Source organism: Lepidochelys kempii, chromosome 2 (assembly GCF_965140265.1).
Source record: "Lepidochelys kempii isolate rLepKem1 chromosome 2, rLepKem1.hap2, whole genome shotgun sequence".
Classification (NCBI taxonomy): Eukaryota; Metazoa; Chordata; order Testudines; family Cheloniidae; genus Lepidochelys; species Lepidochelys kempii.
In genome coordinates this window covers 218203036-218220422 of record NC_133257.1, presented here as the reverse complement: position 1 = coordinate 218220422, position 17387 = coordinate 218203036, and the positions used below count along the sequence as shown (strand labels likewise).

At 38.7% G+C, this 17387-nt stretch overlaps 1 protein-coding gene across 7 annotated transcripts in view; it reads left to right on the top strand.

Moving 5' to 3' along the window:
- PHF14 (PHD finger protein 14) overlaps positions 1-17387 on the top strand; it is a 302241-nt gene that overhangs the window by 50116 nt on the left and 234738 nt on the right. For all 7 annotated transcript variants that reach the window (XM_073333845.1, XM_073333843.1, XM_073333842.1 and 4 more), the window contains exon 5: positions 13282-13441. In XM_073333845.1, coding sequence (XP_073189946.1) covers positions 13282-13441 — 160 coding nt within the window. The remainder of the gene's footprint in view (positions 1-13281; positions 13442-17387) is intronic.

The following is a 17387-nucleotide window of genomic DNA, read 5'->3' as shown; positions in this document are numbered from 1 at the left end:
TTAGGGATAATGGTAGCATGACAAATGGGAATGAGGATATGGAGGTAGATATTACCATATCTGAGGTAGAAGCAAAACTCGAACATCTTAATTGGGCTAAATCGGGGGGCCCAGATAATCCTCATCCAAGAATATTAAAGGAATTGGCACATGAAATTGCAAGCCCATTAGCAAGAATTTTTAATGACTCTGTAAACTCAGGGGTTGTACCGTATGATTGGAGAATTGCTAATGTAGTTCCTATTTTTAAGAAAGGAGGAAAAAAAAGTGATCAGGGTAACTACAGGCCTGTTAGTTTGACATCTGTAGTATGCAAGGTCATGGAAAAATTTTTGAAGGAGAAAGTAGTTAAGGACATTGAGGTCAATGGTAAATGGGACAAAATACAACATGGTTTTACAAAAGGTAGATCGTGCCAAACCAACCTGATCTCCTTCTTTGAGAAAGTAACAGATTTTTTTAGACAAAGGAAACGCAGTGGATCTAATTTACCTAGATTTCAGTAAGGCGTTTGATACTGTGACACATGGGGAATTATTAGTTAAATTGGAAAAGATGGGGATCAGTATGAAAACTGAAAGGTGGATAAGGAATTGGTTGAAGGGGAGACTACAGCGGGTCCTACTGAAAGGTGAACTGTCAGGCTGGAGGGAGGTTACCAGTGGAGTTCCTCAGGGATCAGTTTTGGGACCAATCTTATTTAATCTTTTTATTACTGACCTCTGCACAAAAAGTGGGAGTGTGCTAATAAAGTTTGCGGATGATACAAAGCTGGGAGGTATTGCCAATTTAGAGAGAGACCGGGATATCATGCAGGAAGATCTGGATGACCTTGTAAACTGGAGTAATAGTAATAGGATGAAATTTAATAGAAGTGTAAGGTTATGCATTTAGGGATTAATAACAAGAATTTTAGTTATAAACTGGGGGCGCATCAATTAGAAGTAACGGAGGAGGAGAAGGACCTTGGAGTATTGGTTGATCATAGGATGACTATGAGCTGCCAATGTGATATGGCCATGAAAAAAGCTAATGCGGTCTTGGGATGCATCAGGCAAGGTATTTCCAGTAGAGATAAGGAGGTTTTAGTACCGTTATACAAGGCACTGGTGAGACCTCACCTGGAATACTGTGTGCAGTTCTGGTGTCCCATGTTTAAGAAAGATGAATTCAAACTGGAACAGGTACAGAGAAGGGCTACTAGGGTGATCCAAGGAATGGAAAACCTGTCTTGTGAAAGGAGACTCAAGGAGCTTAGCTTGTTTAGCCTAACCAAAAGAAGGTTGAGGGGAGATATGATTGCTCTCTATAAATATATCAGAGGAATAAATACCACAGAGGGAGAGGAATTATTTAAGCTCAGTACCAATGTGACAGAAGAACAAATGGATATAAACTGGTTATCGGGAAGTTTAGACTTGAAATTAGATGAAGGTTTCTAACCATCAGAGGAGTGAAGTTTTGCCTTCCAAGGGAAGCAGTGGGAGCAAAAGACCTATCTGGCTTTCAGATTAAACTCGATAAGTTTATGGAGGAGATGGTACAATGGGATAACATGATTTTGGCAATTAATTTTCGCCTTCCTCTGAAGCATGGGGAATGGGTCTCTTGCTGGAGGATTCTCTGCTTCTTGAAGTCTTTAAATCACGATTCAATAGCTCAGACGTAGGTGAGAGGTTTTTCGCAGGAGTGGGTGGGTGAGATTCTGTGGCCTGCATTGTGCAGGAGGTCAGACTAGATGATTATAATGGTCCCTTCTGACCTTAATATCTATGAATTTATAAGCCCTCCTACTAAGTCCTTGTACTGGAAGAATGAAATAAGCCTCTAGGGGCTCCTCTCACAAATTATACTCACAGAAATGTGAAAGGATGCAGACCAGTTCAAGAGTTTGTCACCTTAGGGCTGTGGGGTTTGTCCTCATAATTTTTTTATGCTATTTACCCCCTCCTCTGTCTGCTCTTCCCTGAGCAGCAAGGTCAATAAATCCACACACTCCCCTTTCCAACCTTTTCCTTAACCCCTTTACAGCGATGATTCCCAAGTGGGCGGTTGGATCCCACATAAGCTCTAGTGGTGTCGTTAGCTGCTATGTCTCCTGCCTATTTTCTTAGGAATGATACCACCTGGTGAAGTTGAGGGAGGGACTCCCTAATTGCTCCATTTTCCTTTGTGGGACATGAATTGAGTGTCACCACTCCTCTGAGAGGGAATTATTCTTATCAGGCAGTTTTGCCAACCTCTGGGCCACCAATGCCGGTGATCTTTTGGGTCACCCCATCATATTCCTTGGGGGTGGGGTGTCCAGGGAGGAGCACCCTGAGCCACCACCCTTGCCTCTGAACACCGAGGTTTGCGATCCCCTCTATTAGTACATGCAGGCTACTGGAGAATCCACCTTTGCATCCTGAGGATGCCTGTTGGACTCTTGGCAGGTTATGGGAGTGAGACCCAGGGCTGCTCACCTACTTCTCATCATCTTCATCCACCTCAATAAGGCTTGGATCTTTACTTTCCCCAAACTCGGAGCCTGAATCTATTATGTGGACCTCCTGTATGAGGGTTCAGGACCCCATCCAGGAGGAGTGCAATCCTGTGACTCAGCACCATCCACACAGTGAATCGTCCCTGCTGAGGTCCCGGCTCTTGCTCAGCTGCTCTCCTCTTTTGACTTTCCTTCTGCAGTTCTTGCAGGGTATTGATCCTCACTTGAGCTTCTTTCCTGTGAAGACTGAGCACATTCTCCATCTGGAGACTGTGCTTCCAAGCCCACTATTCCCCAGCAAAGCTGCTCAAATAACACTTACCCACTTCTGAAGCCACAACTCTGAGTCTCTGTTAGGGCGGGGCTGGGTCCTTACCTGAAGGAGGGCACCGCTTCTGCCTATGCCCTGACTCTTGCTGGGAAGGAATGGGGCAGAAGGGACTGGGTGCTTGGCCTGGCTCCCTCACGGCGGCTCCTGGAGCAGGCGCCTGCTGGTCCTACCTGTGGCCAAGATCCCGTGAGCCCTCCTCTTCCCCCCATCAGAGCTGGAAATGGGGTGGGAGGGGATACAGCCAGAGGGAAGGAGCAGTGTGCTCCCACAGCAGCCACAGTACTCCAGTGGCCTCTCCTCATGGGGGATTGTAGAGCTGGGGGAAAGGCAACAGACCCAGCTCTGATGGGGCTGCTTGGGGACATTGCCCGACCTCCCCCCAGCTGCTGTAATGGCACCATGTGATCCCCTTCCCTCTCCTTGGAGATTAGTGGGAGGGGTATGGCTGATCCAAAAGACCTTGCCCTGGCAGGGCCACCCAGGGCCACCAGGCCCTTCCCAGCTACTGTAGAGGTGCCATGTGACCCTCAGCCAATCTCCCCTGCCCCTGTAGGTAGAGCAGGAAGAATGGTTTCCCTAGAGCTGGGCAGCCCAGGAATACAGAACAAGGGCCATTCCCAGCCACCAAAGAAGTACCACGTCATCCCGTGCCCTCTCTCCCCTTGGAGCAGGATGGAGAGATGTGGCAACAAACATGGCTCCAAGAGGGTCACTCCCAACCACTGTAGCAGCGCCATGTGGCCATTGGACTCCTCCCCCGCACAAGTGGGTGGTGGAGTGGGGGAGAGGCCCCAGTTGCAGGGCTACACCGCTTCAGATCCCAGCTTCCCCATGTGACTCTCAGCCAACACCCTTAGAGCATGGAGGAGAGGGGGAGCATGGATTTCCTCCCTAAGGAGGCTTCTGCCCTGATAACAGGCAGAGCCCTCATGCTGGGGTCGGGGCAGAGGTATAACTGCCTGCAGTGGGACACAGGACTGACTGACTCCCATTGGGGCAGACCCACTGCTCATGGGGAAAGGGACCCCAGAATCAGAGGAAGGCTGGTAAGGAATCTTGAGGACTGCTGTTGCTGGTGGAACCTAGTGGGTTAACCCTTTCTCTGCTGGAAGAGATCTGAAAGATGGTCCCCATGGCCCTTGAACTGGGCTAAATCCTGGGAGCTCGGAATGCTGGTCAGTCAGCACCCCTTCGCACGGTGGGCTGCCAATTTTGGTTGGATGTATTCCTGGACATTTCGTCATATTAATCTTTAATTCCTGGAGACTTGGCAACCCTATAGCTGGACAATGGGTGCAAGAGACTCCTGAGGGAGGTGCTACCTATTGTCCCTTGGTGAGCGTCTCCCTCCCTTGTTACTGGGACTGGCCCCCTTTCAGCACTGGTTCCGTCAAGATCCCCTACCCGTTGATGCGGATGGACGGCATTTCTGTGTCTTCATAGTAAACTGTGTCCTAGATATAGAGTCATAATAATATCTGCAGAACAGATATTCTGTATAGTATAGTTCAGTGGTTATTAACCTTTACTGCAGCCTGCACCCCTTTCGTTCTCAAAATATGTTCTTACACCCCTTATCAAAAGTCAAAATATGTTCTCGCACCCCTTATCAAAAATCATTGAAGTAGGTCAGTTCTTTAAACCTAGATATATTTTTTGTTTGTATATTACAGAAATTGTTAAAAAATGTATAATGTTAATAAATACATAGGTTTGATGAAACAAAGTAGTTGTAATTACGTGCCTGTGCTTAATTTGTGTTTTTGATTATTTACCTTCTAAAAAAATCTGGCATGTCTCGCACCCCCAGAAAGGGCATCTCGCACCCCCAGGAGGTGCGTGCGCCCCAGGTTGAGAACCACTGGTATAGTTCCATCCTTGCTGTGTAACTTTATTTGCCTAAGTGTACACACAAGTCTCTGGCTGAATTGCATTTTTGTGGGTTGACTTCCCTTCATTTTCCTCTGTTGTGGACAAGAGTCTTTCAGTGTATTTAGCCGCAGTGATTAATGATAACCTAGTGCATTCTCTCCCAGTAACAGCTGCCCTCTTACCGATTATATCAATATGCTGCAGAGCTTTTGCAAGCTGTAGTTAACAAAATGGTTGAACGCCTCCTTGTGGCTAATATATTTATTTTAAAATTACTAAGGCTGTCACGGAGTTCAGCTTATGTTAAGAAAATATGTCTGGCTAAGGAAACATTAACCAATGTGTGATCTAATTACTTGACAGAAGGAGTTAAATTTGCATTGATACATAAATGAAGTTTGGCCAGCACACAATGAAGAAAATAATTATTAGAAATGCATTTGTAATTCTAGAAAGAGTAAGCATAAGTACGCCAGGCACATGACTTCATTAATAGGTTTAATTAGGTAACATCTCTCAGTCAAAACAAGATGATATTGAGGAGGTTAAATGTTGATTTATTAGCAGATATGATAGGCAAATTTGTTAGTAAAGCAAATCTGATAACTAGATGGCATTGCTGAAAAAGCATTAAATGCTTGAAAGAAACTGATTGTCATCCATCCATATGGTAAAATAAAATATGCCACCCTGAATACCGTTGAGTAATTTTGAGTAATAAAATTTAAGGAAATCACAGTCTGCTCATTCTGTATATTAAAATTATTGCCCATACATAACCTCCAATGCCATTTACTGGATTAATATATTAGAACTTTTTTTTTTTAAAGCGTTCTATTTGTTGATTTTTTTCTAATTTTTATTTAAAGCTGGTATCACACTATAAAGAAAATTGTAGTAGAATTTGATGTACAGTATCTGTAATAAATGGTTTTTAGGTATCATAGCTGATACATTAACACACCTCCTAGTATGCTTGTCCTTTTGTTTTGCAGTTTAGTTCAGTTACAGAGATTTCTTATATTTTTTAATCTTACTGATGAGTGTTGCATGGGAATGGAAGGCTAATATTTTTTAAAATGTCTATGATGTTGTTGCGTAATTTCCTGAAGTTAGTTTTAGTTTACTATGGAAAATTCTAATTCTGTCACTAGAGGAGTTTGAGCATTGTTACTATTTTATGGTAGTCAATGGATAATGAACCAAACCAACAAATCACATTGCCATATAATTGCAGAATTCAATAGCTTAACTGCTCTGCAAACAAAAATATTAACTGATCCATCTTGAAAAGTAGCTGAATTTAATTTTTAATAAGTCCTCTGCTGTTTATTGCATTATTGTAATGCAAAATATAGTTTCCTGCTGAGCAATAGGTGAATTTTCAGAGATTGAGACATCATATAGAAATACCGTATTGCCTTGAATATTTCTTGTCGGGACGAAATTTAATTGCTAATGGCAATAACGCTTTTGTTCTTGCACAAAAATTAAGTAGCAATTTCCTGAACTGCTTTTTGCTAATTTAAAATATATTTTTTTAAAGTAGAGCTAAATAAATTTTTGACTTTTAGAGCTGAAGTTAACAAACCTTGCAACACTGATTGAGTTGACATACAGACCTGCATAATTTTTAGATTGGAAGTATATGAACACATGCATTATTGGTTGCACTTTTTCTTTGCTGTATAAACTGAAATTGTTTGTTTGAGTTCAACATTTAAAAAAAAAAATCTTAATCAACTTTGCTACCACCCTACTCTTTTAAAGCAAGAGATAGGTATGACATGATTTACTGTTCAGGCCTGCAGTAGCTTCATTTGAGACATCCCGTGGTAGAACTACACTAGCCTGTTTAGTCCCCAAGCTGACAAACAAGCATATGAGTAACTTTTCCTCTTCTATATATTCCTGTTGAATTGAATGGGGCTATTCACATAATTAAAGTTACTTACATATTTAAGTGTTTGTAGGTTTGGGACCATAGGACTTAATTTGAGAGGTGCTTATCATGTCAACAACTCCCATTGACCTATAAAGAATTGTGGGTGCTCAAGACCACTTTTGGGCCTACTACTTTACTTTTTCATCAGAAAACTGAACATAGAATTTGGGCCAAAATTCACTGCAAGAAGCAAATACATAATCTAAGTTGCTAAATAATTGGTGTCTTCAAGACCATAAGCTGTGATTGATAGAATAATATTATAACTTTGCATTAGTGAGTGTTTTAGGGATTATTTTTATTAATAAATATAAGCTGCAAAAGGAAGGGTGCAATTTGTATTTGAACCCACTAATTAACTGTAACATTGGTAAAGACTTAGGGTAATTCATGTCTTTTACTCAAAATTAGCACAGTGGTCTCCAGACAACCTGCTATACAGATGAACTGCATTAATTCTTATTTTTGGAGGATCTGATTTTACCAGTTTGTACAAGATTTTTGTTACTTGAAGTTACCATAGTAACATATTTTGATTTGTTAAATGTTTTTGCTTGGTGTTTAGTCCATAGATTTTACATATGAATATCATTTTTATCTTATTTATTATATTATAGCTGGTCTTATTGGTTGGATAATTTTTATGACCAATACTATTTCTAATGTATAGTCTTTGAGAGGATAAATACCATGCTTTGGGGCATTTGCTGGCTAGTTCAGAAATGAAAGATGATTTTTGTGTCTATGTATAGAATTTCATAATTGGCCAGTAAAGTTAATGGGATTTTTCATCTTTGTCTGAAGAATCAGAATTAGGAAACTGGACCCTGGTGTGGTAAAACACAAATTCATGTTTTTATGATGATGTGAAAAAAAGTGAAGTTTATATGTTTACTTTACTAGAAATCAAATTTATTAATCAAAATATGACATGTTTCAGTTATACTTATTATAACTCTTTTATTAGAGTTAGATTATTAAATTAGAATATTAGTTAAAATTATAATAAACTTTTATTAGATTAGAATATTAGTTAAAATTATATTAAACTTGTAGATATGTAATAAAACGAATTTAAGTAAATCAGATTATGTTCTATAAGCAGTAAATGTCACCATTCATCCTAGAGGGATCCCATAGTTCTTTCCAAAATATTTTTTGTATAATTTTATTATGACCACCTTTTATTTCTGCAACCGTGGAATAAATTATATTCATTTGTGTTTGTGGACTTGTCACTTGTTATGTCCACTTGCCTAATTTCAAAGGTACCTCTGACATTCTTAGTCTGCCAGCAGAATTGATTCAGGGAAAAAAGGATCCATCATAGAAATACTCCCCCTTTTTCTTGTGTTTAGTAGCTTGGCTCACAAGTTAGGGAACATGTGATATGTGCCATTCAAATCTTCAATTTACAGTACTGATACTTGGTTGTTACCCGCAACTCGAAATTTGATCTTTTTTATAAACAGAGCTCAAAAATAGTTTTGGGTACTACATTGCCTTCTGACTCTCCCTATCAATTTTTGTGGTTTTACAATCACATTTTTCTATTTTTTTGTTAAATGCTTTTGTTTCTAAGTACTGACAGTGCATGGGAAACACCAACGGATGTCAGATTAACAAAATAAACAAAATGAAAACAATATTTTTTCCACTAACCTTCAGCTGAAATCCTATAACACTAATAGATAATTTTTAAGTTGATGGTGTCCCTTTTTAAAATGTAAATTTTGTGCTGAATATATCAGTGTAAAAACATAGCTTTTTCTGAAATGTTAGCTAGATTAACAAGGAAAATGTTTACTTTTTATTGGTAAAACCAGAAAGGAGAATGGAAATGTGTATTTTAGTTTTCTGTTTCTGTAGATATGATTTTATTTGTTATGTTGATGTAAAGTCATTGGCAGGATTCGTGGTACCTTTCTTTGTTTTACAGCTGTAAACTCCCTCCTCTTCCCCTTTTCCCCCGACCAAATTGTCTTCAAATATTCTGGGATTTCATATGTTTTTGTAGATAAGAGTTTATTCTTGCAACCGATTCAGGCACTCTCATAAGCTGTTCCATTGCTCTCAGCCCTACATAAATGGCTAGGTTGTATAAGAAGAGACAGTAATCTCTGGAAAACATTCTCAGTTATGTTTTGCCTAGAAATAAATTAAACAAGTTTCATGAGAAACAAATACAAGAAAATCTCCTTGATCCGGTTGAAAAAGTTCAGGAAGATATGGAAATGCAGCTGTTAACAGTTTCAAACAAGGCCTCTTATTGCAAACAAATGTTCCTAAGTGCTTGGTGGAAGTTGCTTGTACCTAAATTTCTATTTCACTGAAATTTTCTACCAAGTTATAGGTCAGTGTAATAACAAGCATACCATCTCAACTTGCCCAGGCCCTAATGTGTGACAAAAACTGAAAATAAAGGAGACAAAAATAATTTATGCAGGAAAATTTAAAACAAGGGTAGTTAGTTCTTTAGTGTAACTAAATCTTGAAACCTATTTCATGATTCTTTAATTTCTGATGTAAGTAATTTTCAGTAATACAAGCAAAAGGACTCCAATTTAGGTGTCTTTGCGGAGTCAATGATGAGGGATGTTTGAGGACAAGTAAAGATTGATGCAGAGAAGACTAACAGATCTGTTCAGCTGTGTTTTGTTTGTTTAGGTATTCCTAGTGTGTCCATCTGTACAGTATCTGAGATACGTCACACCACATTGACCTCTGCACTGTTAATGAAACATCTGTTTTAACTAAAACTTTAACTCACTTATCTCTGAACATTAGTTTGCTTTAATACAATTCTAAGAACTACTATATGTAAGGTGAGATGTAATATAACATGGTAAAACTATACTAATGTAAACACTACATCAGTTTGTTGGGCATGTTTCTAATTTGATTGTATAAAGTACACTTGTTAATATGAACCGTGATTTATGCTTGAGAACGTAGATAAATACAAGTCAAATTTAAAAGAAAAAAATTAAATGCAAGTTAATGTTCTCTAACTTGACAGATTCCAATAAAGACAGAAGGTCCTCAAAATTCCACTGCTTAGAAGTCGGAGTATCTTAAGCAGCTTCATAATTGAGAAAAACAGTGTTCAGAAAGGAAATAGTGACTCACTACTAATGCAGTTCTAACCTTCTCTTTTAACCTAAAATGTCAGAAGAGCTAATCAAATTCCCCAGTTTCTGTAATGTAACTGAATCAACAGCATTTAAGGGAGTGCCCTCAGGCTAACGAAGAAAAGTTTGTGGAAATTATCTTTAATTTTTGGCCATAGAACGCATCGTGATGGTTAGAGCAGCTTTGTAACTGAGGCTTTAATTGTTCTGGCATGAGACACTCACAAATATGAGAATACTGTGATATGTTTTGAGACCAACTAAAATCCAGCTATGACTAGCTTTTGTTAAACTGGATTTAAAATATATATATATTTTAAGGAGAACTTTGGTATAATTGTCATAAGCATTTTACTTATTTTTTCATTAAGAACTAGGTGAGAAGTGACCCCTCCCTATCTTTTTTATAATTTTGATTCCGAATGGTGTAAAATACTTGAGCACATTTCTTCTGTACAGTTGACTTATTGTCTTGATGAGGGAGAGGGAAGTGTGGTTCAGGAGAAGGGAAGGACAACATGGGCTCACATAATGATTAGGGAGAATGGTAGACATGGTTATGTGATCTGGTCAGTAGAAGATGGAGAAAGCTTTATTTATGAAAGAGAAGAGATGGGTTGGAAGAGGTTAAGTAGATGGGAGTAGAAGGGGAATCAGGAGCTATGAGGAGTTTAAAACTGTATGAAGAGGGTGGATTTGAATATATTTGTATGTTTTATGCTTTGATTTTTCCCACTGTTGATCTGTAGCTTTTTAATTTGTGCTGTTTTTGGGATGGCAGAATGGAAGGAGAAGGTCCCTTAACCCTTCTGTTTTAGGCAAGAATAGAGAAATGGGCATAGACAAGGAAGCCTACACTGAAAAATCTATCTTGTAGCCCTTATAGGTCTCATGTGGCTGTGGGGGTGCTTCTGTTACATTTCCTGAGCCCTGCAAATCCTATCTGTGAGCCTAACTTCACATGACATATATGAGATTTTGGGGACAAAGAATATTGTGTAGCGTTCCAAAAACATCCCAAAAAAGTAACTGTAGGCAAATTAGATTTGTTTGAAGTACATGTAGACAACTTTTAAATATTCTGTGCTATTATGCTATATATTACATCTCAAAGTTCAGCTCTGTATTCCCCACATAGTGCAGCAAGGGCTCCTACTTTTAGGCCTCCAGCTCCCTTGCTGTCATCTTTCTTGGGCGGAGACCTATATTTCTTTCCCTGCTGACTAGGGTTTTTTGCAGGCTACAAAGTTCCTTGCCTACACTGTTGTTCTCAGCAAGCCAGATAGCCTAAATGGCCAGGACCTGTGGTTTGCTTTCTCTTCAGATTCTGTAAACTGCATAATTGACCATCACTATAAATTACCACACAGGTCTTTCTAAGCAAGCACATTTATTCTTAAGGTAAAAGCAATTATAGAGAAAACATATAAACAATAAACCTACACATACGCTTAAAAAAAAACTTAACAGAAGTCACTCCCCTCCCCCCGACGCTAGAAGGAGCTTTGGCAGGAGTCAGTCCTTCAGACCCTTCCGTAAGGATTGGGACTCCCCCTTGGACAGAAGGTTTTGTCAGTTTGCTGGATTGGAAAGAAGGCCCTGAGTCAGTTTAAATTCAGGCTATTTATCCATAGGTCCTTTTTTTGTATGTTGGTCTCTGGTGAATCCAGTTTGCCACCAGTATGTGCAAACCTCTCCAAGTGCTGGTACTTCACTGGTGGTGTTTACATCCTGAGTGAATTTGCCTAATAATCCCCCACTGTTCTTAATTCCTGGAAGGCAGTATTCACTCTCCCCCAGGGAGTTGCATATAATCACTGGCCCACAATGATACATAAACTTAATACAATAAGATTTGTCAAATATATTGCAGAAAATTGCCAGATCCGTTGCACTGTAGGTTTGTTTTTAAAACCTTGATTTATTTATACAGCACATTGCTGTTATCGGTGACCATTTATATGGCTGCAGTGTTGTTTAAACTTCTGTTTGATGGATAAAATATACTATTTTGCAGCTCTCAAATTCTGCTGGCTATTTTTGATAAAGTGTTAATAAAGAGCATAATCTATTTTAAAATTTTAAATTGGAGCGGTAAATTAAAAGCCAGTGTTCTGTGTATCTGATCTCAGTGTATTTATCAAATAGGATGTTTACTATTTTTAGTGTGCAGTAACAAATTCGGCATCCAATTTTCAGTTTTGTAGTGTCTCGTGGAAAATTATATTAGAAAAGTCTGAGAATACCACTGGCTCTCATAACTTATCCATTCATATTTCTTTTCGTGTTACCCCACCTTCTCCCCCACTCTTTCTCTCCTTCCTCTGCCACTTATGCCCACCTTGACATGTCATTTGTCCACTACTCCTTCCATACTGCTCTCTATACTTGAACACTTTTCCTGAGTTGGTTCATAAGGCTATTTTCCTTTCATTTTCAAGTCTCCCACCTCTCCCATTACAACTAACAGCTGACTATTTTGCAGTGGTGTGGGGTGCTTGTGTGTAGAATACTTCAAATTAAAAAAAAAACTTGTTTTAAGGTGTGGGCAGTCACCACTTGGCCATCTTACTTGTTTGTTCCAATCTCTTCCCCTCGCCCCCGGCCTTTGGAATGTTCTTTGGACAACAGAACATGCCTTCTTTTGTATCCTGGATGCTAATGGGAGGGGGAACTCCCAATAACGCTAGTAAAAATACTCTTGAACTCCAATTTGAAATGTCTGTATAAGTACTGTTTGTAAATATTTTGACATCTTTATAAACTTACATTTACTTATTTAGAATTTTGTTTTTGCTTTGATGCATTTATTCATGTTCTACATTTTCATTTTAAAGGTGACCTGGAAAGGGGAAAAAATAAGCTTGTGCTCTTTTTTATTTATGGTGCACAAAAAAGAAGGTCTGAAAAGTTTTTAATTGTTTTATTTTTACATTAATAGGTCAGTTCCTGTCAGGGAGACTGTAAACTGACTGGAGAACTAATGTAATCATGACATAATGAGTTAAAAAAGTGAGAGGATTTTTAATTGCTGTTTGAAATCCCTTCTCATGCCAATTTAATTTTTACTGACTAGCATTTTGAATAATGGAAGCCTTTATTAAAGATTCAACACTCCTATCCCTGCAGTTACGATGTTAAAGTTTACCCTTAAAATCTTCTTACCAAATTAGGGCAGACCAGACTGGACAGTCTTGGTATTTTTGTGGTAAAAACCATACAAATCATACAGATAAAATATGTTTTTACATATAAACAAACACTTTTCAGGTCTTCTTTATATATTGGAGAAGTAAAAATCAAAAGCCCAATTTAAAAAATATCCTCTGCAGGTCACCTTCAAGGACTAGATTTTTCAGATACTCGCTTTCGTGTGGGTGCAAAGTTGTGCCTGCAGTTATTTGTGCCTGCATAAACCTTGTTTAGGACTGAGTTGAAAATCTGTCCCTTGAAGTCTGTTTTGAAATAATCGTACCTCCTTTTGTATTCAATTGCTCTTTATTTTCTCTGTCTGTAGGTTGCTATGGTGTTGACGGAGAGAGTGATTCTATTATGAGCTCAGCTTCAGAAAACTCCACTGAACCTTGGTTTTGTGATGCATGCAAATGTGGGGTATCTCCTAGCTGTGAACTATGTCCCAATCAAGATGGAATCTTCAAAGAGACAGATGCTGGCAGGTCAGGTTGCAGAAGCGATTATTCAAACTTGATATTACCACATAGTCTTAAAAGTAAAAGTTAAATATGTTATTACATGATCCTGGGCCTATTCCTTTGAGTTTCATTAGGGGACAATAGCATAAACAAAATTGCATTGGAGCTGATCTTTTTTTCCCATTTTGATTTAGAAAAATGCTTGTATTTTCTAGTCCAGCATTTAATTTCTGTAGACTTTTAATATCCTTTATGCCCTATGTAATAGGAAACAGATATTGACTAGTTGATTTGAACATCAAAATTTATTGCCCTGTAAACTAAAAATAGACTGAGGTGAAGCAGAGGTCAATATATAGTTCAGGAGGCAATGAATCTTGATGTTCACTGATATATGCAGTCAGCATACATTGTTACATACATTAATCAATATTGAGAAATCTTCCCTTCATGGCCATGAATGTGCTTGCTCAGTTTAGGAAAAAAATATTTTAAAGGGTCAAGGAAATGAGAGGTGTAGAAAGTTATTTACTTATTTTATGTATTTCAAGCATTTATACTGCATTCACCACCAAAATATCTGGAACAGAGCTTAGATTAAGGCAAAAACATTACCCATGGGTAGGAAGCTAAATACCGAGTGGAACCACCCCCACCCCACTTCAGGACTTAAAAGAGATGTGAGTAAGACCTCATCAGTAGATTAAATGACAAGAGAAGAGAACCAGCAATTATGGAAAACCCTTAAACAAAGGCATGTATAACTTAGTTTCATGAATATAGTCAGACTTGGGTTTAGTCTAACTTCTGGTGGCAATGAATTCTGAAGGTGTGGGCCTATGCTGCCAACAAGCTGGCTTCTTTGAACCTCACCCCTGTCATAATTTATCTGAAGTGTTTTGGGCAAACACAGCTTGTGTGATTACTTAGAGAGGTCTTGACGTAGTTAGGCCTTGGCCAGTTAGGGTTTTGTAGATGTTAACCAACACCTTGCATTTTACCCAGAAATTTTCTAATACCCATTGTGTAGTGTGGAGCACCCTTATAATATATGTGCCCCTGCTAGTCGCCTTTATCAGATGGCAGAAAGCTCCATTCTTCACTCGCTGGAGTTTGTGTTCCACCTGTGGTTGGACATGGATAGGGTGCATTGAAGCACTATTCTAGAGTATCAAAGGCATGTAGGAACATGGTGAAGTCTGCACCAGCAATAAAAAAACAGACTTTTGGCTACCCCAAGATGGAAAAAGACATTTCTGACAACTGAGATATGAGATTGCAGACCACTTTGACAAATGGCAAGCAAATGCAGTAATTTATGGGATTGCTCATAGACTTCATCATTTTCCTCTGTGTGCTGCTTCCTGTCAGTGAGCATTATCTCAGTCTTGTCTAGACTCTGTTTAAGCCTGTTAGCTTTCATGCTGGTGATGATCTCTGCCAGATAATGGGATAGCAAGTAAATGTCTCAGTCAAGGTCTCTGTACCTCTTATTACCTCTCCGTTTCCCCTAATAGCTTTCTTTGTTGATCAAGTGGGGTAACAATATTAAGCTCATGTGGGGTCGTCCAGCTGAGAGCACTCAGACAGGCATAGCACTCTCTCATCAGTACTCTCTGGGATCGATGACAAGAAAGAACAGAACCACTCTAATGTGATTTTTTCTTTCCCTACCAGATCCAAAAAATAAGTCAAGAACACTGGATGTTGATGGTAATACATCCTTTAAAAAATTCCTGGCACAATTAGCAGTGTTGCCTGACCTCTGACCAGCAGGATATCTTTGACCAAGGTCACATCAAGGTCACTGCTGTTGCCACAGCATATGCACATATGCTTCCACACATCTGAAACTTGTCTGATATTCAAAGAATTGGAGGGTTTTCAGATGATGGGCCTGCTATCAATACTTCAGTGATTAATCTTAGCAGACGAAGACAGTAGAAATAGTTGGCAAGGACATTAATGTCAAAAGATAGTGTTTTAACTCAGGCTGAGCCACTGTGTCTTTTGGATTTGCATAGGTGTAACAGTCCTGAGGAACCTTGTCAGTGATTATGATGAATGAGTCAAAGAACCAGGTAAATATCTTGTGACGTTGTACCCCATAATGCTTTATGGGAATATGACATAACTGGAATATGTTTTATGCTACATGTGCCATGTAACATATCTCTGTAAAGGTTATGGTCTACTGAATCTATTCTTCCTATTTGTATGCATATATCATTTTTGTATTTGAAGTTACGAATATTGGTGGTATACTTGTCTGATTCTAAGTAGGTTTTAGTGAAGCAGTTGGTCAGCTTCCTGCGAAAAGACTATTCTCAGTAAGTGCCCAGCCAAGAAGCCCTTAAGCCAACAATAAACTTGGAGATGCCAATCCACATCTGAGCTTTCCCAGAAATGTGGCTTGGCTGGTAAGGAACTCAGTAGACTATAATCTTTACAGAGATATGTTACATGGCACATGTAGCATAAAACATATTTCAGTTATGTCATATTCCCATAAAGCATTATGGGGTACAATGTCACATATGTATTACTATTTCAAGTACTATAAGCACACTAACCTTCAAGTTCTTGCAGCATATATGGCTGTGAAATCTTTCACAATTTCAGTTTGCATTCACAAAGAGAATGTTCATTTTGTATATTTTAAAGCTAGTATAATCAATTATGTATTGTACAACAAAATAGGGTCTTTATTAGTAAGTAATGGCATGGGACAAGGATATCAAAGTGCCTGGTTTCTCTACTTTCAGGTATCTGCTTAAGTTCAGGCTGGTTTTAATAACTTTCTCCAGCAATTCCTTTGAGAGCCAAACATTTTGGTATTGCAAAAGTGATCCAGTTATATTTGCACAAAATATAAGGAAGTAGTAAAAACTGCAAAGTTAAATACAATAAGTTTCATTTTACCTTTGTTGATAATCATTTGCTTATGTGTTATGACTCAAAGGAAGACCCTTCATCTGAAAAAAGCTTTAATTACACAGTTCGGTACTCTCCCTATCTGTCACAAGTATGCTCTCATTCTCCAGTTCAAGTGCTATAAAACATTGTATACATGTTTTGTATGTAATATGTTCTAAGAACATAGCTATGTTTTCTCCCTGCCGTCTGCTTAATGTTCTACTCTCTCTCCCAGCCAGGGGCTTTGTTTCGTCTTACTTTTAGCTTTCCTGCCCAACTTGTTTCTCAGTTTTCTACTTATGCTACTACAGTAGTGATCTCTGACCCTGCAGTCATTGGGAGGTGAACACGTTCAGGATGAGGCCCTTAGAAACAGCAGTATGTAACAAAAAGAGTTTTCCACCTCCTGTAAATGTACTGTTATTGAGAATAACATTAATGGGTTTAATTCTTGCAGGTAAAATTGTGCTAGAGTTTTAACATTCTTAGGGTCATATCTCCCCTTTACCTTTGATATCATGGAGGATTCTGCACAATATGAGTTTAGTCTTGGGGAGGAAGGTAGAATGTTACCTACAAAGAGAAGCAGCTTGATACTGGAAATCATAGTCTTTAATGTTGCCCACCATGGCCTTTTTAAAAATAGACCAATGATTTAGGCCTTGTCGTCAATGGGTTTACTCACATGCATAAAGTTAGGGTACATGCTTAAGTTGTTAGCAAGACTGGGGCCTCAAACTCCTCCAGAGACCTTAATCGAAGTGTGTCTTGATAACAAACACATTTTAAAACCATTGCACAATTTGGACTAATTCAGTTCCTCACAATTAGCAGTTATAGAATTTTAAAAAGTAGTAGTAGTATTAGTAGAATAAATTGCGCACGTGTAACCTATGCTGAAAAGAACATTAAGGTTGCAAAGATAAGCTCTCAAAAACGAGGTAATGCCAGCATTAAAGTTGTGTGTGCAACCTTAATTCATCCCCCTTGTACATGTGCATGGACAGTTTTTAATTACATGTTCACATACTTCATAAAAACATTGAATCACAAA